Source organism: Drosophila miranda, chromosome XR (genome assembly GCF_003369915.1).
Source record: "Drosophila miranda strain MSH22 chromosome XR, D.miranda_PacBio2.1, whole genome shotgun sequence".
NCBI classification, from domain to species: domain Eukaryota; kingdom Metazoa; phylum Arthropoda; class Insecta; order Diptera; family Drosophilidae; genus Drosophila; species Drosophila miranda.
This window is the reverse complement of record NC_046674.1, coordinates 14213720-14234909: the sequence shown is the minus strand read 5'-3', so window position 1 is coordinate 14234909 and position 21190 is coordinate 14213720. Positions and strand designations below refer to the sequence as shown.

The following is a 21190-nucleotide window of genomic DNA, read 5'->3' as shown; positions in this document are numbered from 1 at the left end:
ACGATGATGATGATGATGCGGGTGTGTGTGTGGGTGTGCGTGTGGGTGCGTGCCCCAGGATGGGGCAGGACTGTGCGAGTGAGTGACTGACTGACTGGCGACGGTTTGGTGGCTGCTTTATGTATTTTTATTTATTACAGTGCCAGGAAATGTTTGCTGATTTTCCGCTGGCACAATAAAAATCAACGCCAGCCAGAAATTATTTTCTAGACGAACGCGCCTTCCACGAATAAAAAACGGTACATAAAGCCAGGCAGGAAAATATATCCAAATTGTACAGAATTCCTTTTGTACATCCACGACATGGGCTGGGCGTCATTAAAAACGGAAATGTTATGCCTGCATCGCGAAGTATGCAACCAATTTGAATAGAGCCGAGTGAAACGGATTGATATGGTCCTGCAGCAGGAGTTGTGGGGGCGGGGAGCGGGGAGAAGCATTCAGAGACGCTGCGAAGCTTCAACTGCCGAGTTTAATCGGATTTTCTTGGCAATAATGGGGTGATGGGTATCCAAAGGCAGAAGGGCGAGAGGAAAGAGGGGAAAGAGGGGTCACAGGCATTTGTTGAACATTTCTAAATATACTTTAATGAATTGAATTACAATGGGGGATCCTTTCAACCAATAGAAAACCTCTATCGAGGCTACAACTTACAGCAGACCCCTAGAAATAGACTCAAGACTTCGAGACTTGTATCACTATACTCTAAGGTAGAACAGAGGACACGGCGTTCACTCGACGGCCCGTACCCGACAGTAGTAGGGCTCCACCGTGTGCAGGGTCACCACGAAGTTGAGCTTCATCTTCACCTGTCGCTCGCCGATCGGCTCGAAGCGGTAGCTCCGCAGGAGGTGGGCCATGACGCTCTTGATCATGACCATGGCATACCGCTGGCCCAGACAGCTGCGGGCCCCCGTCATGAAGGGTATGAAGGTGGTGGCCTCGATCTTGGGCTCGGCGCCGCGGGCCCAGCGCTCGGGCTTGAAGACGAGCGGCTCGGGGAAGAAGTCCTTGCAGCGGCCCATGTACATGGGCGAGATGACCACGTCGTTGCCCTTGGGTATGAAGAAATCGTCTGGAAAGGGGCCGAAATTGAGAGGGGGTTGGCTGGGGGATGGCCTCTACTCACTGATCTGGCAGTTGGCCGTGGCCCTGCGCGTCAGGAGCGGGGCCGGGGGATACATGCGGAGCGTCTCCTTCACGCACCACTCGAGGAACTCCAGCTGCTGGACCTGCTCGATGGTGATGGGCTCCTTTGTGTCCTTGCCACAGATCTGCCAGATCTCCTCGCGGCACTGCTGCTGGTGGTCCGTGTGCAGCGTCATGTTGTACATGACGAACTTCAGGACGGTGGCCGTCAGATCGAATCCCCCGAATATGATGGTGTCGACCTCCTCGCGGATTTCCTTCACCGACAGCGACGCCCCCTCCGGCGTCTTGGCCTGCAGCAGCGTGTCCAGGAAGGAGAGGGCCGGCCGCTTGTCCATCTCGGCGTCCTTGGTGCTCATGGTATTCCGATTCACCTCGTCCAGGTTGAACTGGTGCTGGCGCTCCTGGACAATGCCCTCGGTGAAGCCGTGCAGGGTCTTCAGGAGCTCCTGCTCGCGCCTGAACAGGGCGGTCCTGCGATAGATGAACGAGTGGCGGTAGAAGAGGTTCTTCAGGCGGTAGTCGATGACGTGCAGGACCCTGCGAAGCAATGCGAAATATAAATGTGAAAGCGGAAAGCAGATCTTCCCAGCACTTACTCCCGGACCGCTTCAAGGTAGGACGATCTCTTGCCGGACTGGGCGTCCACCGACACCCCCAGCGCCGTCTCACAGATCACGTCCAGGGTATAGCAGCTGATCAGGTCGAGAAAGTCCACGGACTTGCCGGACTCCGCATACTCGGCGACTCGGGGCAGCAGGATGCGGGACTGGCGCTCGAACACCTGCACGAACTGCTTGATCATCGTGTAGTTGAAGGCGGGCGTGAGGGTCTTGCGCCGCTGGAACCACTTGTCGTAGTCGGCGGTGAAGAGGCCCTCGCAGAGCCAGTTCTCGAACACCTTGTAGTCGGTGGTCTTCTGGAGCATCTGCTGGGCACTGCACAGGGCCTGGATGTCCTTCGGGTTGCAGTCGACGAGGTAGAGCTTTGTGCCCAGCCATAGCTTGCCGCGATGATCCTTCAGATGGGTGTTCACCAGCTCCGTGGCGCGCCGGAAGGGATGCGGCCCCACGAGCTTGGCGAGAATGTGCAGATGGCCGAGGATCGGCAGGGAGGGCGGAGCCGGCCAGTTGTGGGTAAGGCGATCGATCCTCGTCTGGCGCTCGAACGCGTACAGCAGATACAGGGACAGAGCGATGAGCAGAAGACAGAGTCCCAGCCAGACGACCATTGCGCTTGCAGTTCTTAATTGCAACTACCTCGAGCGGATCGCGCACTAACCGTTTTAAGCGCGACAACCGATGGGTCTGGGTCACCAGCCTCAGGGGTCACCGTCACCGCGACAGGCCCTAGATAATCCGCCCATAAACCAGCGACGGGATGGGGGCTAGCTCTGGCTCTGGCTTTAGCTCTAGCTCTAGCTTTTGCTTTTGCTTTTGCTTTTGCCCAACTAAGCAATGATCCCGCTTTTGTGTATTGTGCAACCGTGCACCGATTAAGCCCAACCGTCGGGTCGGCAACGTTATTAACACTGTGCATATATAGATCCTAAACGCGGGCCCCTACCCGTATACATTTGCATGTGGCTACGGCTATATTCGTGTACATTCGTGTTTATTCAAGTATATTCAAATCACCGCCACTGCGAAATTGAAGTGACTCTTTTTGCCCGCTCGCCCGGGGTTTAAGTACTTAAGATCAGGCAGATCGAAGATGTAAACAAAGTGCTAGCCATCGTAAGGCCCACACTGCCAAGTCGAACCGGGGAATACTCTACCCCAGGACCGATGGCAGGCAGATCGAGGGCTCCCATCAGCAACGCATCGTCGTCTGAACGCCCTCAGCCGAGCGACCCGATTGGTCAGTGTTCTTGCCCAATTCGAAGAACTTTTCGTTGTCCCATGATCGATTGACCATTAAGTACTCTTTTTTCTGGCATTATTCCGTTTGTTTTGCCTGGGCATTTGCGTCTTACTACGCCTCGCCTGAACAGAGTTCAGTTCGGTCGATGCAATAATTTAGTTATATCCCCCGCCTTTTTTATTATTTACCAAATTATAATTTAAACGGGTTTTTCGTCTCTTGCATACAAATTTATCCGAGTCGCTCATAAAAGCAGCCACCCATCTCGCTACGGGCATACGTGGCGTAGATTCGAGACCCGATGTATTCAGATCAGTTTGTGGATTGTAACTGGTGATGTTCTAGGGGTTTCTAAGGTTGCAAGGGTCGGTCCTAGGTAGAACCTCTGCCGCCAAATACCTGGGTTCTGTTCCGTTCTGTTCTGTTCGATTTCAAGCCATTGAAGCCAAGCCATTATTTTGTCAGAACTTCAACAAATTTGCATTGATCTGCTGTTGACAGAAAGCGAAACCAGTATAACGGTGAAAAATATCAGTAGATTATAGTATATTTAACGTCAAACAAGCTGCTATTAAAAAAATTTGTAAAACCAACACTGCAAAAAACGCTACACCGATGGCAGACCACGAAAGACAACTGCCAAGGTAGATTTAAGCAGGATGTCTTGAAAACTCCTCGATCGTTTGCCAATGACTTGAAGGAAACAGGAAATTTTGATGTCAGCGAACGGACAACACGTAGACGTCTTAAGGAAACTGATCTTGGAACATATATGTATAACCAGAGCTATGCTGCAAATAACACAGGGCAATAAGTTAAAGCGCCTTGAGTTTGCCAAAAAATTGATCGGCGAAATTTTAATTTTGTAAACACTTTTTATGGAGCGATGCAAGAGCTTTTCAGTTTCACGGCTCAAAAAAAAAAAGAAGAGTTTTCGTAAGAAACCTAAAAGAAAGTCGCAAAAAAGTGGCAACTATATGTGTAAGAGCGATCCATGGAGGTGGGACCATAATGTTTTAAGGATGCGTCGCCTACAATGGCTTGCGAAATTTAGTTCCTATTAATTGAAGGACATTGGGGTTAATACTTTGGACTAGCCGCCCCAGAGCCCAACCATTAAACACTATCGAGAATCTCTGGTCTTATATAAAAACCGGACTCCAAATTTGATAAGGAACCGTGAGAATAAAATCTGAGAGGTGAAATCACTCTGGAGAGAAATTCTGCTGGCTTATATCCACAGCTCAGTTCCGAGACGTCTGCAAAAGGTGATAGAGGCAAAGGGAGGATATATATTTTGCTGATTCATCATAAAAAGTCAAAATACTTATGCCACCGTCTGTTTGGGAATAATTAATTTTCATTTCACAATGAACCCACTTATCATACTTTTACCTTTCTACGATAAAAAAATATAGTTTCTAGTTTGAAAAAATAAGAAGTTACAACCGAATATGTTGTGCATAATTTTTGTCAAAATACTAATGCCGATGTGTGTATGATGGGTGTCAGGGTGTATGATTAATGTCAGGGCCCGTGTTCGTCGACACAAAACATTTCGACTGTTTGGTGTTCCATTTCCATTGTTTCATCATATTTACGCACATGTGCGTGTGTTTTTTTAAAGTAAACTTATTCAAAATTAATAAATTAATCGACTGTCGGAAGTTTCATAATAAAAACAAACAAACAAAAAAAAAAAACAGTATACCAAAAGGACGACCAGCATCCCCAATCAGCTGTCAATTTGTCATATTTGTTAATTATAAAGTTTTGTTTAATTATCATTCAGAGCACACGTCCTGCCGTGAAAATTCTCCATTTGATGCACTCCTCGGGTCCTTTGTTCCTGGAGCGCCACTGTGGCAACTAGTGGGGGCACCGCACCGCACCGCACCGCACAACATTCATATATTTACACTAATTAACACAAAAAAAGTCAACAGCGCCGGACAAAAAAAAGCACAATAAGAGAGCGAGAGAATAATTGTAATTAACACGGATGGGACTCGACTGAAATTAATATTTCTGCCGGTCAACAGTTTCCACTGTCTCACTCTCTCTCTCTCTATGGAAAGCAAGGAGGCATTTTGTTAAATGAAAAACGCAAATGAATGACATAAATATGAGTTTAATTAAAATAATGCCAGTCCCTTCCAAGGTATCGACACTGGACAATGGATTCACGACAATTTAGACAAGTATTAGCCTTTGTTGATGGCCAAGTACGTGCCTCGAAGAAAACGTTTCGACTGGCTTACGCAAAGACACCTTAAAGCGATGCCCCTCCCCGGCCCCGGCCACGGCCGGGCCTGTTGCCAGGCGATGGCCCTAATCACAACTAACTGGACAAAGTCCCACAATAACCCTTTGAAGTGCAGGCGAAGCCGAACAAATGTTTCGCATAAATTCCATTATCCAATAGATGCCAATAAACAGCGTTGCACACACACACACATACACATGTGCTCTGTGTATGTGCATGTGTATGTGTGCGCCTGACAGGACCACGAAGGAACATTGTCTCGGATGGAAAATTAAAAGTGATGCGCGGCCCCTTTCCTTGGGTTGGGGGTCGGAGAAGCCGGAATTGTTTGGCAGGACGGGTGGATGGGTTGGGCAGGGGCAGGGGGCAGGGCAAACTAATTTGAATTTATTCACCAAAATGTTGACCAACCAAGCAGCTACTCTTCGATTTGTGTTGAGCAGAGATAAAAGACGCAATGTTGAAAAGACTTTCTCACAGAGCAGCTTAGCAGCTCAATCCCTGGAAAAGAGCATTGCAGCAGCGACTACTTCCTGGGCCCCCACTTGGGGCCCTATTATTGTTGTTTGTGGGCCTTGGTGTTCTGTAATTAAACTGCATATTATCAGCCACGACAGACCCACAAGCAACCCCCAACCACCCAACCACCCAACCACTCAACCACTCAGTGCGGCAGCCCCAACCACCCACATGCACCACATAATTATGCAGACATTTGCAAGCCCAGGAGGAGACTGTGGCCGAGGCCGAGGCCGAGGTTGGGGCCCGCCCAGCTGTCACTTTGGTTTCTGCTTTTGTGTAAAATTTAATTTGGCTACATTTAATTATTGTTTATGTAAGGCCTGTCCACGCTGACGTCGCCTGCCATCGAATATTGCAATATTATCAACAATGATTATTTGGCAAATGCAAGTCGATTGGCTAATAGAGGGAGATACCGTGCCGTGCCGTGCCTCCCCCTCGCGGTACGCACCCAAGGGGCTAACCACAAGGACCCACCCGATCCGAGCCGAGCCGAGCCGAACCGAGGAGACCACTAACCCGTGCACACACACTAATCGCATGTTGTGTCAACATTAATCGCATCAAATTTAATTTCACAATTAAATGCAAAGACGCGACGCGTTTGGCATAAATTAAATGTGATGTAAATAAACGGGACGCCGCGGGCGGTGTCCTTCCTGCTCTGAGGTTCCTCCCCCTCCCCACCATCCCCAGCCTCAACAGAAACACAGGCCCGAGTCGCTTATCGGATACCGGTTATCCACAAAGAACTTGTGGCGATTGGAGGCACTCCATCCTGCCTCAAAGTGCACGACTCCATCGAAACAGGGCATGCCCTTGCTGTGCATGGATACCGTGTAGAAAAACCCCCACAGCCCCCAATGGAGGCTTGTGCTTCTGCTTCCGTTTGCCGCTCGGCCGGGGTGCATTTCTTCGCATTTCGCGTCTATTTATTGCTGCAACTTAATTTAATTGACAAACCAATCTAACCATTTCTTAATCTGGGCATTAAATGTCTTTAATTGCCAAGCGTTGAGCCAATAAGATTTAGTTTAAAAAACACATCGATTAATGTACAATAGAGGTTTCATTCCGGAACATATCACTGACTATATATGTATGTACATATATGTATACCCCGTTTATTGCACCTTCAAATATAATATAATCCTTAAAAAAAATACTTTAAATTAATTGCATGATTGGATAACCCATTTTGATGACACTGCTGGATAAATAGGAGGAGAATATCAGGGATTTTGATGGCGTGAGGAAGAACTCCCAAGAATTCCACCTTGAATTGATGAAATTAGTAGATAAATATGAGCATTTCGACCATTTTTCTGTTGTTTTTCATTATTTTGTTGGTGTTGAAAATGTGTTGTTGAAAATCAGCTGTTCTCATGAGGCATAAGCGGAGTCCCATCGGATTCTCGTCTCTGATACATACATACACACACACACACACACACACACACACATACACATGTGCTCTTTCCGCAGAATAGAGACTGAAAGTCACACAGCAAAACAGAGTCCCGTTCCGTTTTTTTCCTATGCTTCACACGAGCTTCGCTATTTTCTGTGAGCGAGCGAGAGTGAGAGTCGTTTTAGAATTGTGGCAATAGAACGAAGGATAGAAGGAGACAACGAGAATGGAACATAGCCCAAAACTGATTCTAAGCCAATTCGAATTAAATTCCACTAAATGACGACCCAGATGCATCTCTGGGTAAACATCGATATATTTATGTACACAATATATCGCCAAGCTTTAAGGACTCCCATCTTTGATTTATATGTACTTTTTCTGTGTGCTGTGTCATTGCAAAGACGTGTTTTTTTTGTGACTTTTGTTTTTTGTTCATTTTTGCTTCAAAATGCTACTTAACTTACCCCTGGAGATCGTTGACATAGTGTTCGGTTACCTGGACGAGACGGACCAACTGAATCTGGCCGACGCACACCAAATGCTTGGAAGCGCACTTCTTTTCCATGCTTGCGGACGATACGCAGAACTTGCCTGTTCCAAATTCATAGACGACGATCTGAAAGTTATTCTGGCAACGTGTGGATCCTCTGTAGTCAAAATTAACATCGATCTCCTTGTAGGGGAGTCAGTTATAAATCTTGTGCCAAAGTATTGCTCTAAACTGGCATGCGCTCAATTGTGTGTATCAAATGGGAATATCAACGCGATCAAATCCATTTTAAGCATGAAAGACCTCGAATTCATTCGGATTTGGAGTCTGGATTATGTGGAATCGGATATTCTTCTTGACATTAATACAGGCTGCAAAAGATTGGAAATATGCTATATTTCGAAATCTGAGGGTAAGATTGTCCTATCCACGTTATTTAATATCGAATTATCCGACAATTACTTCGTTTACATGTGCACTCGATGACTATGTTATAGTCAGCCATTTACAGAGACTGGAACACCTGGAATATTTGTCGATTTATTCGGCCAGTAGCGCAAGCGTAAACCATATTCTTGAAGTATGCGTTCATCTGAAGAAACTTGAAACTTTATGTATAATAACAGCAGAGGACAACACGACATGTTCAGTGAATCATTATCATGATTTTGTGTATCCTCAAGTGGAAAACCTTACGTTTATGTTCTGCCCATTATGTTCAGTCTTGCCATCATGTCCGAAGCTCCGCTCGTTGACCCTGTTTTGCAACGAATATCGTAACGTTAGCATTGGAAAAATCATCGCAAAATATGCACTCACATTGGAACGTCTGACAGTACACTTAGAGGAGAACCAACCCAACGGATTTACTGCAGAGGTTTTTTTGGAAGCTCTTGGAGAATGCAAAAACTTGCAGGTTCTTTCCATGGACACCATTGATGTCATAACGGATGTGTTCAACGGACATCTAGAAGCCTTCATGAACATTTTAATGGCGAATGGTTTCAATGAACACCGTCGTTTTTTAGTGACTACTGAGTCCTTGCTTGCCCATGAACAGATGCGGAAATTGGTGAGTGTGTGGATGAGAGATGAGACAAGAGACATGAGAGATAAGAGTCAACACTTTCTATTGCAGGAGACTGATTACATAAGCTCCGAAATATGGAATTTGATTAGTTTCCAACTGAATAATTAGTTGATTCCAAATTCCAAAAGAAAAATGCTAACAAAATGATCTCAAGCTCTTCAAATGTTCCCAGAAGCCCAAAAACTACCAGTCACCAGTGTACGAGTCTGTGTCGATCGATTCCAAACAAAAGCAACAAAAGTTGAGCATCAACAGAAAATAATAAACATTAGATACATAGATTGAATTGAATTGAATCGGAACGGAAAGGCAATTCATTGTTGGCCGCACGATTCCGAAAGATCTAGTTGCGTCTTGTTTGGTTCTCGTTTCTCGTTTCCCACGAAGGAGACCCATCCGCAGACAGTGTCGTATCTGTCCTTTATCCGGCTTCAATTGAGACCTCTGTCTGAAGGCATCTCCAGCCACTGCGAGTGTGGCTACTGATACTAAATCTGTTCCATTTGCACAACAAAATTGTACATTTAAATAACCTTCCCAAGAGCTTCACATGCTTCGGTGCACAGACGGCTATGGAGTCGAAGTCGAAGTCGAAGTCGAAGTGGAAGTCGAATCTCCCATGTATTTTGTTCTCCCTCTGCGTTTCTTTGGGCGTTCACTTGCGCTGCTTAACCTTCGAGGCGCAAAATGTTTTTTGTGTAAACGAGTACTTATTTCTCTCTCAAGCCATACCCTCTCCCAGTGGAAGGGCCATGCACTTCACAACCTCAGTGTGCCACAGCGTTGGATCGTAGTTGCAGTTGCGGGTTGAGTCTCTTGTAGGGTATTCCCAGCTGCGGCCAACCTTCCTCTCGCCGCTGTTTTTGGGGCCAGGGCGTAGCTGCAATTGAAGGACAGCCACGGTGGCAATTTGAAGGCAAGCTAAGCAAACGAATGCCGCGCGCCGTGAGTCGAGCGAGGTCTAGTACTTTTTTGCAGCTGCTCCGAATGGAGCTCCGACCAACACCCAACACCCAGCACTTGGCCTGGCCTGGCCTGTTCTGGTCAGCCCCAAGATTGCTGCGAGTCGTTCGACTGCACTCCACACTTGACTGCTGCAATTCGGAACTGCAATGAGAAAAAGTTGTCGCTGCTACCTTTAATTTTTTGGGCGACTGCCGGCCACGGCTAAGTCACGTTCCGATTGCGCATTTAACCCGTCCGATTACTTAACTTGGTTCAGCTTCTTTCAGCTTTTTTCTTGGTCGTGGCTCCTTCTCGATTTGATTGCTGCTTGTTGCAACATGTGGCCGTTGACGGCCGAGTGCGACTGGCTGCAGTCGAGATGCTCTACGCACAGTGGGCCTTGTCGGATCGCATAGATCATAAATCATTCTCGACGACCTTTCGGCCTCAATTGGCATCTGTCTTGGGACATACCTGTCATAAAATCACCAAAACATTTGCCATTTCTGCGAGTGGTCTACGTGACAAGCACGCGTCAGACTTGCAGTAGAATTTCGGTGATTATGGGCAGGTAAGGGCCTCCCGATCCACCCAGACATTGGCCAGGTATGGAGGACTGTACTTGAAAGTCCTTCAACACGAGACCCTAGATAAGGGGGAATATCTGCTTTCGAGTAAAGTCGAACGGAACGGAACGGAACGGAACGGTGGTGCCCATGGCTGGGTGGCTTGGTGGCTTGGTGGCTGGGTGGCTGGGTCGTTGGCCTCCTTCGGGTGGTCGAACTTGCAAGTCGTCCAGTCCAACTAGTATACATACGTTCACTCCAATCAAACCTTATACCATATGATGGACGGCGGCAGTGAGTGACAGTGAGTGCGATAAGTGAGCGAACGGACGGCGGCAACAGGTAAGCCGAGAGCGCTGTCTCTCGCACAGGTAGTGACACAGCTCTCTCTCCCTCTCTCTCTCTCTCTCTCTCTCGCAAACAGCTGTTGGTCGGGTAGTCTCTCTGGCTCGCGAAACAGCTGATCGGGCGGTAGACCACAGCCGTGTTTCTTCTGTGCAGCTCGGCTCGGTTCAGTGGCAAGCCGCCTGAGAGTCGAGTCGGACGCACACCGTCTATATCGCATACCGCACACCGCATACAAAATAGCTACGTTCACCGATCGCATCGCCTGCTGCCCCCCCTCTCTCCGTGTGTATTTTAGCGAGCGTGCGGCGAGTATTTCGGGTTTACAGTTACTAACGAGCCATATGCCGTATGCCATATGCCATATGCTGTATGCGCTTGAATGCCAAATTTAATTGCCGCTCTTTGCATGTTCAGTCATTAATCTGGAAAATACGACTTTCGTTTTTCCAGCGACTTTCATTTCGTTCGCGTTTCGATTGCCCGCCTGCCCGCCTATCCGCCTGCCCGCCTGCTTGCCATTGAAAAAAGTGTCAAAATAAGGGCGCTAATAGGTCCAAAAAATATATACATAAGTCAGTCGAGCTATACGGTCAATTTTTTTTTGGTTTTTGTTGTTATTGTATTGTGAAACGTGTGTTCGAATTTGCGCTTATTTTGCTTGATTATGGCTCTCATGGACACCGCCTGGCGCTGCCGCCTGATGATCTTCGGGATCGTTTCCCTGCTGCTGGTGGGCGACCTCTTCGGCTACGGCGGCGGCATGAAGTCCGACCACGGCGACAACCATTCGGTGGGCGTGCGCAGCGGTGCCGTGGCCGGGTCTGGCGCCGCCAGGGCCGGTGCTCCCGGCGCCCCCACAGGTCCAGGTCCAGCGGCTGCGGCAGCCAGCAAGTTCCAGCAGTCGAAGAGTGCCGAGATCGACATAACCGAAGGTGAGTGGTCCATCACATTATATCCAGCAATTGCCCCCCATATTTTGGCATACACTGGCCCCAGAACCCCTCCACCAGAAGTGGACCAGAAAAGTCATGTTTGGCTTGAAAAGTGTAAAAGTATATTTTATCCGGGGCTTTAGCGAAAAACCGAAACTCCGTAAAGTGTGTATCTGTCTTCGGTGCATCCATAATTCCTTTTGTGCCTAGCTTTTTCTTTTTGGTGATTTTTTGGTTGACAAACCGTTTTACTCGGTGAACATTTTTCGATTTTATTTTGGTACATTCGTGCATGTATCTTTCGTTATGCAATAGCCAATTCGCTTTCGTATTTGGCGTCATCAAGGTTAATTTCGTTCCACAAATGGAGTCGCACTTGTACGGGCCTGGAGGCACGTGTGGGCCACAGCTCGGGCTTATGTTTAATTACACTTTTTTCTCCTCAAACGAGTAGTTTTTTTCTCTGTTGCTTGGAAGGTGAAACCCGGAACCGCAGTCGAGGGAGACCAATGTACGGGAGAACTCGTTAAAATGTGCCCAGAATTTAATAAGTAAATTCGGGGCATGACCTACGGTGGGTTTGTTGAATGATTTTAACTTTCATATTTACTGGGAAATCAATCCTACGTCTTGGGAGGCCCCATTTCGATCGTTTAGAGATCATTTTCTTCACCGTTCTAATGATCCGTGCGGGCAATGTTTAGAGAATTAAGTACCCGAAAACATTAAGACGAGTTCAGATGTTGTTTGGCATATCAAACAGTTTCTACGAAAAGTTTCCACTAGACATTGCGGGGTCGTTAAGTTTTTTTTTATTTTTTACATTTTATGACTAAGCAACGCCGTGCGTCTGCCTATGGAGTGGAGCCTGTGGAGAGTATGACTTCATTACTTGGGGGGGGACAGTGCTTCTGCTTGGCAGGGGAACAAAGTATAGCAGGCCATGGCCCATAGCCTTCTGTGCCGAGCTCTAATCCACGCCCTACTCATTCGCCCCCTGTCTTGGTCTGGGACATTGCCCATGCAAATCTGAGGCGAATTACTATTCAACGCCATCGAAGTCCATGTCCAAGCGATGGCTCGAAAGGCTTTCGTAGATGGATGACTTGCAGACACTTCTGTGGCGGCGCTTTCTCGGCGATTTGCATAAATAAAAGCAAACCGACACACAATGACATAAGAGTCGCGACCACAGCACAGGTTGGGGCATTACGCAACGAATTGGCACGATGTAGAGGGCAAACCGGAAAAGATACGAGACTTTTACGAGTCTATACAGACAATAAAACCGAATGGTATCGATGGAACTAGTGGGAAAGCATTCGCCGTTGAATGCATTTGCATTGGAGGGTCATGGAGGAGTCAGTCCAGCTGACTCGGGAAGCCCTAGCCGGGGGTAAACCTCAAAGAAGTCACCTCAAAGGTAGTAGTAGATCCCTAGCCAACGTCCGAGCACACCCTGAAGCCCCGACAGACTCTCTTGGGTCTGGGGCTAGCCTCTCTACCGAGTACTAGTGGCCGAGGCTGTGGCCCAGATGAACCTTAGATCTGCCATCTTCTGTCTGCCATCTGCTGGTTAATGCCTTTGCCTGTGCTTGTGCTTGTGCTCGTGTCGGGTCTCTGTTTGAGGTGAAAGTGGAAAAACCCCAGGCAAATAAACTTGACGCAATAAAACCCGTCGCAAACAACAAGTTTTCGCTTTGCATGATGCCAGAGGCAGGGCGGCAGGGAGGGAGGGTCTCTCAAATTGCATCTCAACTTTCCCGGAGAGTCGCGGAGTTCATTTGGAAACACGTAGGAATACTCCTACAGTGGGGGAGTACTCTTCTGCTCTCTTGCTGGTTTTTCTTTTCGTTTCTTGGCTCTTGATATTCCAGTTCCGTTCCGATCGGGCCGGTCTTCCAAGGCATTCAAAGTTCATTCCATTTTTCTAACTGACCAACGCAACCAGGAAGTGAAGAAAACTTGACTTGATTTGTGACATTTAATTTATCGAACAGAACTAAGGCAAGACATTCCGTCCGCTTGGACTTGGGCACGGGCTTGGGGCTTGGGTTCGGGCTTGCGGCTTGGGCTGGGGCTTGGGAAATATTCAGATGCCAGTCCAGAACCGGTTCCCCGATCCACACGTAATCGCTGTGGCCCCAAATGAAGAGGCTGTGTCTCGTCGGATGGAAACGAGTTCAACGGAAACCGAGAGTGAGTGCTGATGCTGGCTCCCCTCTATCCCCCCTAGCCCCCGCGTATGATAATTGTTGTATGTTTCGGATATTTGTGTTAATCGGTGGTAAATGCCCGGCCGGCCGCCCGTTCGCACGTATTCGTATCCGTATCCGATTTTCACCAACGAGTGTCAGAGTTTCGCTGATGAATGCACTACGTGATCGAAATGCACTTCAATTTGTATACGTTTCCATTCAATTACGTGCAATTGGAGCGCAAAGACCTCTGGGATGGAGAAGAGTCTGTTCTCCAGCGATAGCCTTGGACGGCGCTCAGAACCTCCCAAAGAAGGCCCGAATAATGATGGATTCCACAGAATTCGCTCGATTCATTATCTCCGTAAACCTGAAAAGACAAAGACAATTAATGATTAGCTAATTAACTGGTTTGTCCAGTGTGTCTCTGGGACCTCAATTGGGGGTGGAATACCCCATACAACCGATTTAAAAACATTAAATTTCCCATATTTTTATAACCAACCAACGACAAATCCCGTCGAGTCATGCCCGACTGCACTTCTCGATGAGTAAACTGGATAATTGAGAGCCCAAGAGGCCATGGGCTGAAAACGAGTTTCCCTCCGCCGGATTTTCACACAGCGATAGATGGATGGATGTGATAGGGATTTGCATCGGTTCGGTTCCGCATTCAAAGGTCAATATCCAAAACAGTTTCCGACCAGAAACGGGCCGTGCCGGGCCTAGCCGGCTAAAACATAATGGGAATGAATATTCCACTGGACGGACACCTCACCGCAGACCATAATTAATAATAAAGCCAGTGTTCAGTGTTTGGATGACTGAACAAATATTCAAAAGTAAAGTTCAACGGTTTGGCTTGGCCTTGTCCGGGGCTGGGGCTGGTGGCTGGGGCTGTTGGCTGGGCGGAGGAGTCATTAAGAAAAAAATGTTGAAAAATTTGCAACAGCTGATTGGGCGAAGAGGCGGGCAAATATTTGATGAGCACTCGACGAAATAAACAGGAATACTAATACGCCGCGTAGCACTCTCAATTTCTATATATATTTGTGTTTGCCAAATTGTTGACGGCTTTTTAAACTTGTTTAAACGACTGACAGCCCAGCTGTGGCCACACAATAAACATATTAGTCATTGTTGGAATGCCAAAGTCTTGTTTTGTCTTTCGATTATAATCGTTAATAATCGCCCTCGCCCCCGTCACCGTAAAGATCTGTCTGTTTTGCGCAGTTCCCGAAATCTTCATTAGAAAGCCAGTATGCCAAAATCAGGGGGTAATCGATGATGGGAACAACTAACTTTTGTTTGCACCTTGTTTTTTAGAGCACGACTTCAATGAGTTCTCGGCGGCGGCCGCCCTCAAGCCGGGCATGGCCGTGGTGACTGGAGCCAGCCTGAAGACCAAGTCCCAGCTGACGGACACCATCAAGGAGTCCTGCCTGCCCAAGATGCTCTGCGAGCTGGCCTCGAAGCCGGACTACCAGCTCAGCGAGAAGGAGCGCGAGCTGCTCAGGCTGATCAGGTGAGATCAGGTGCTGCCTCCGTGGCTTGGAGTCCAATGGAAATGTCAACGGGGGACTAGAAACAGAACCAGTTGCAGAAACATTTGCATGAGTTGAAGGATAGCCAAAGCTGCATCATACGAGTGCTGCCATATAGATGGGGGGTACATCTGGGAGCCCATCTGACTCACATTTGCCCACAGAGCTCGATGAGTGTTTGGCCACAAAATTGCAGCTAATGAAACCGGTTCTTGGGTGAACTATTTACAGGCCCAACACAGTTGGGAAACTGTTTTCGAAACAGGTTCCCCAAAGGTTCGACTGATTGAAAGCCATTAGGTTTCCATCTGGAGAGGGGAGTTCAACGAGTCTCCGATTAAAGTGCAGCACTTGCACTTGGTTTGCCAGAGATAAACACACAACTATGGGGGTTCCAGGTCGACAGAGAGTCATAACCTACCTCACAGACAGACAGACAGGCAGTCAACTTCAGATGTAACCTCGCACTTGAGACGAAGGTGAGCCGAGGCCGATGTAAAAGCTTAGCCAGCATATATCTACACAAGTAAGACAACAGACAACAGAGAACAGACAACAAGGTGAATGGCTTAGTATACATAGGCATTCTAGATAGAGAGACACTGACGATCGACTACCGAAAGCGAAACTTGAACAGAGCCTGCAGCAGAAAGGCGGCCAGGCGACCAGGCGGAGCGTGAAACGTTAATGGCTTATTATAATATTTAACATTTGTTCAGTTGCTCAGTTGAAGCTTCCGTCTAACATTGATGCTATTGTGCTATTGTGCCCGTTCGCAGATCACCGACCATGCCCTGGATGATGAACATGCCGCCGAGCAAGTGGTACTTTGCCGCCCACATGGGGGAGCTGATGCGCCACACCGGGGACAACCTGAGCGGACCGATGGGCTGTGCCAACCTGTGGCCCAATTGCCCGATCAGCTCCAAGAAGCTCATGAAGCTGAGCTACAAAGTCAAGGTCTAGGGCTGTGATCCGACCATGTGATCCGATCCATCTGATCTGCAATGACAATGATTGTCTGTCTATCTATATATTAGAGCATTAAGTATTAGAGATAGAGACCTCAGCTTTTGTACCATATGTTTTCACTGTCGCGCCTACCTTGTATAATTCCCCTACTGTTAGTCCAATCGCTAGATCTAAGACTCTAGGCTTAGTCCGAGGCATGACTGATGTGACAATGGGGCCGCAGCTCTCGCTGGCTGCGAGCCCTTTATTTTGTTGTTGTTGTCTAGTACAGTAGTCAGTAGTTAAGTGTGACTCTAGTCACGATCTAGCGTAAGTTCGACGATCCTGTAAATGTTAATAAATTACCTGTATTGTTCATCGTCTCCACTGGCCTTCTGGGCGGGCTTGCCTCCCTAATGATCTTCGCTTCATTAGGGGCGGGGATCCTGTTTTGTGCCCTGTCACCCTTGGGTGATTTGTGAAACGCTTTGCTAATCGCTCTCTCAAGTGCATCTCTGAGTGCCTAGGAAGCGATCGGTCGGCCGCTGGCACTGAAATTTTATAGAAATTGTTATGCAATGGAAGGTCGTCGTCTCCGCCATCAAATCATTTCAGTTTTACCCTGTGCGAGAGCTCCGAGATGAATCATTGAACACGCTGCCGCGTGTCGGGGCGAAGTCTGATCGTGCTTCCAACGTTGTTTGATCGCTTTTAAATTGGTGGCTAACATGCAATGGTCGGAATATCAGAACAGGAAATATGTAGTTTGGTGAACGTAACACAATCTTTGGAAGATCCAAAAGCAGTACCGAAGGGAGGAAAGGCCCGTGGAAAACCTACTGAAGGTCAGGGGAATCCATCTACCGCTCTGAGGCAACCACAGGAACCCCCAGGAAGAGGCCTTTAAGAGGCCCTCCCGCCCACTAATAGACCCACGAAAGACTGGAGCCTTCAACGAATTGTCCACTCCACTCTTCTGTTGCTTGGGGTTTTGCTTGCGACGATTCCGTCCACATACTTTCAGGCGTTGACCGAAAATACAGGTGCCACACACCTTGAAGGCGATAAACAAAGCACACATGCTCGTATTTTTAGTGGCTGGATCGAGAATCACGCCGGAGAGCACTTTATATGCAAATCGAATGGATCCAGTGACATTGCGCAAAAAATGAGAATATATTTCGCTTTGTTTACAAACGATCGATGGGACTGCGGCGGATTGGGCATGCCGGGCACATCTGGCAAGAGTGCCGTGGCATGCCATGGGAATGCGAGCGAAATGGCCGAATTATGACAAAACATATTGATGGTGGAATTAAAAGTCTCTGTGCAATGATTATCTGATTATCTGACTGGGTGATTCAGAGACCCACCAAAGGGGAGGGGCCCATCGAAATTGTGGTGAAAACGAAAGAAAATTCAGTTTTCAATTGAGATTCCACGTTCGTTCAATTTGGCAACAGACCTGCACTAAAACTGAACAATAAATGCAAACAAATCGTGTGTAATATCAAATAGGAAATTGGGTCAGATTTGCTTTATGTACGAGCCATGTGCTCATTCGAGTACGAGTACGAGTAGTTGTAGTTGTAGTTGTAGTTGTTACGCTGCTTGCGTGCCGTGCCTTTCTGTGCGCAACTTTCATTGTTTGGCCTGGCCCAAATCCATCCCGTGTTTGGCTCGAGCTCGGACTGGGGCTGGCTGGCTGGCTGGCTGGCTGCTTTCAGCCTTTTTCGGCCCCACTCTTGACAAGTTGTTTGGCGTCTTATGTAATGCCGGAGAGCGGGGGCCGGATCGGGCCGGAGCGCCATTGTCCCAGACTTCTGTCAGCTGTCGGGTTTCTTTTCACTAATAACTTCCGCATATTTTGGCGGGCCTTCACCACAGTAGCCCCCACGAGAAGCCCCATTTCCCAGTCCCAGTCCCACTCCCAGTCTCTGCATCAATTAAATCCAATCATAACAGAGGCGAAAAGCCAACGGTAAAGCGAAAAATGGTCTGCATAAAATGTAAGCCACAATTTTGATACAGCGAAAGAGCAATTCCGCTATAGCGGTAGTGGCATCCTATCCTATCCGATGGAGTCTCCTCCATTCGATTGCGTAACTCTGGCGGTGCGGAGCGGTGCGGCGCCTACGTGAGTCGAGTCGTCAGAGCTCGTCCGACAGGTCTCTCTCTCGCTCTCTCGCTCTCTCGGCCTGTGGCCTGGCCAACTGACTGATTGAACCACTCTCTTCATGCAGTTACATATACATATGTATGTATATGTAGAGTGAAATATTCTTTCAATTGAAGTCCCACGCCTCGAGTGGGTTTTGCTCACTTGATTTCCTAGCTTTTCATTAGCCAGATCCAGTGGCACGTGCTTCGTGGAGTTCGTTCAGCCTGCCTCAACTGATAATTGACTTGGCCCATCCCATCAGATACGAATTAGCTCTAAACAGTGCTAAATACTTGGGCAAACATGTACAAGTTAAACTGTGGGATTGGCCAACTGGAGACCTGCTCATATTTGTGTAATACATAATGGTTTTGTTGGTGCGAAATAGCACGCTTTTGTGTATACAAACAGCTACAAACAGATGTATGTGTACGAATAGTTATGTACCAGAGAAGTACACGCTACTTGTTCTACTCATGCGCTGAATCGCTTCGTTCGGATCACAAAAATCAACCACAGACTCGCACGCACACAACCGAATGCGCTGCCGCAAAGAGAGCCGAAAGCGCAGAAGACTTCGGTTCTGGGATCACTCGCACGGATGACCATAGTCACAGTCGGTACGATCAGTGTTGAGCCGAAGTAACAAACACGAGCATGAATAACCTCAGCGATGCCGCAGAAAAGGCACAGTTTCAGTGATTTAAAATCACTCAGGTCACTTTTCACTCACTTTTCCAGGTGATTCTTAGGTATGCACGCTTTGGCAATCACCCCACGCCGGTCTCCGGCTTGCACTTAGCTCGCCATCCTCCTCTGCGTGGTTTTTCATGGAAGAAAAATGTGTCAGGTGCGGAAATATTTCACTCAATTGGGCGATTTCTTACTCAGTCAAATAAGGACAATAGATGAATATTGTGGTACTGCCTAGTACTCAAATAATGTTTTATTGCTGATAATCTCACCCCTGATTGCTTTACAATCTGCTGTAGCAGTCGCAGTCCGGGTGTTTTGCTCAGATGTTATTTTTAATGGCGGCGCTGCATGAGTCATCGCAGACGCTTGAAAAGTGCGGAATGGCCTCTTGGAATGTGAGTTGTACAAAGTTGGAATCGTTGGATATGTAATTAGCATTAAGTAATCCATCCTGGAAGACATTCTTTGTTCAGTTGTGAGCACTTGCATTGATTTAGTCGATTGGTCTGCCCGCGTCCAGCAGTCGCCATTTTGGATTAGAAACCATGAAAATTAAGTATTTTATTATATTTGTACTTTTTGCTTAGGCCTATTAGTTTGTTTTTAGTTTGGATACTATTCATATTAATCTGATTTCTCAGAAGCAGCATCTGCAAAGGAAAGAAACAGGTCTGGGTCGTGAACGCCTCACCGCGTTGTTATTCGACTCACCTGGTGGCTCGACAGCGGCATTTTCATCACTTCTAAAGCAACACTCGAATAGTACTGGGTGAGGACTCAAGTTCTCAAACCATGAATCCTGCAACGAAATGCTCCTCAGGGCCTCCGAAGCATCTACTTTTACGGTGAATATTTGGCAAGAGGAGTCGTGATTAAATTGTATTTTCACCACTGCCGATTTCCCCTTCTGCGTGTACGCTCGGAAAATACGAAACGGCTGGTTGCTACTGTACAGCAAAAGCTGCTCAGAACCGAGGTGCAATAACCAAACCATCTTCGAAGTGACAATTTCTTAATGAAGCCGAGTTGCCGAATAGCAAAAGGAAGCCATTTTCGATAAGAACTATCGATTGGCCTGCAAGCTCGAGCCGCAAGATTGCATTTGGAACAATAGTAAGGGGATCCGAGTAAATATCGAACGACTAATGGCATCTGCCGAGCAATTAATTTAATGAACTAATTAATTATTATTTGTTCAATTAAAATTCCAAGCTTATGCGAAAAATCATTACGAAAGGAAAGACGATTCGAGCACATGCCGGACAGAAAAATCGTAGTACCCTCTGCACACCGGCGCCATTCATGAGCAGTGGCCAGTGGGAATAGGGTACAGGGCCACACTGGGGGAGGAAAAGCAAGCGGGTACGCTGGGAAATTTATTTTTTTCATTCTGGTTTACCTTTTCCAATCTCTTTTCGAGCGGAAGTAATACTCATTCGATCGGGAATATATAAATATGGGGCCACTAGCCACTAGCTCTACTATGCAAATTCCTTTCGGATTGTTTCCACTTTGGAATTCCGCCTGTTGCCAGTCGGTCGGTGCAGACCTTTGACCCCCAACCCATGCTGAAATGTCAACAAAGCAAATTACTTCATTAGCAGCCCCCGCAAACGGCTTTTCCACGGGTATACGGGGAAACTTGGGGGGGAAAACCTCGTCCCACAGTTGCGTAGACGGAAATGGAAGTGGAGCGACCGCCGCGGCAGTAAATGAAGTAATTGATATGCAAGGCAACGCGGTATAAATAGCGAAAAAATCAAACAGAAATTCCAAGAGGAAACCGAAATGAGCCAAGTCCAAATGCTAAGACGTTTAATGAGAGCCTTGAGGTGGGATATTTCATAACTTTTAAATAATTACACAGAGAGCGGCCAGCAAGAGAGGGAGAGAGAGAGAGAGAGAGAGAGAGAGAGAGGTCTGTCTGGTACAGTGAGCACTGCCTGGCAGTGGAAGTGGAAGCCCGTTTGGCTAGTTAGGCCTGCGCCCTCCACCCTCCACCCTCCACCCACCGCTCTGTGCCGCGCCGCACTTTCACTTGTCTGTGGCTTCCGC

General features: G+C 47.6%; 3 protein-coding genes and 1 long non-coding RNA gene across 6 annotated transcripts; 2 read left to right on the top strand and 2 right to left on the bottom strand.

Annotated features, from left to right (window-relative positions):
* Positions 1 to 560: 560 nt before the first annotated feature.
* LOC108151584 (probable cytochrome P450 312a1) lies at positions 561 to 2745 on the bottom strand. Its single transcript, XM_017280263.2, has 3 exons — positions 1749 to 2745; positions 1130 to 1689; positions 561 to 1075 (listed from the first exon to the last, which is right to left on the bottom strand). Exons 1-3 carry the CDS (start codon positions 2378 to 2380, stop codon positions 732 to 734), a joined length of 1536 nt encoding a protein of 511 aa, XP_017135752.1. The 5' UTR covers positions 2381 to 2745; the 3' UTR covers positions 561 to 731.
* A 4201-nt stretch (positions 2746 to 6946) lies between these two features.
* LOC108151586 lies at positions 6947 to 10718 on the top strand. Its single transcript, XM_017280266.2, has 3 exons — positions 6947 to 8116; positions 8202 to 8776; positions 8843 to 10718. Exons 1-3 carry the CDS (start codon positions 7663 to 7665, stop codon positions 8900 to 8902), a joined length of 1089 nt encoding a protein of 362 aa, XP_017135755.1. The 5' UTR covers positions 6947 to 7662; the 3' UTR covers positions 8903 to 10718.
* A 102-nt stretch (positions 10719 to 10820) lies between these two features.
* Positions 10821 to 16656, top strand: LOC108151589. The gene is made up of 3 exons (XM_017280268.2): positions 10821 to 11585; positions 15110 to 15308; positions 16107 to 16656. Exons 1-3 carry the CDS (start codon positions 11318 to 11320, stop codon positions 16291 to 16293), a joined length of 654 nt encoding a protein of 217 aa, XP_017135757.1. The 5' UTR covers positions 10821 to 11317; the 3' UTR covers positions 16294 to 16656.
* LOC108151592 lies at positions 13439 to 20240 on the bottom strand. Of its 3 annotated transcripts, XR_001774740.2 has the most exons (5): positions 19847 to 20208; positions 19405 to 19785; positions 16900 to 17001; positions 16645 to 16829; positions 13439 to 14153 (listed from the first exon to the last, which is right to left on the bottom strand). It is a non-coding gene; the product is annotated as an uncharacterized LOC108151592 (long non-coding RNA). The 3 variants fall into 3 exon arrangements; XR_004471577.1 differs by having other exon boundaries at positions 16900 to 19785; positions 19847 to 20240; XR_004471578.1 differs by lacking the exon at positions 13439 to 14153 and having other exon boundaries at positions 16548 to 16829; positions 16900 to 19785; positions 19847 to 20240.
* Between the last annotated feature and the right edge of the window lie 950 nt (positions 20241 to 21190).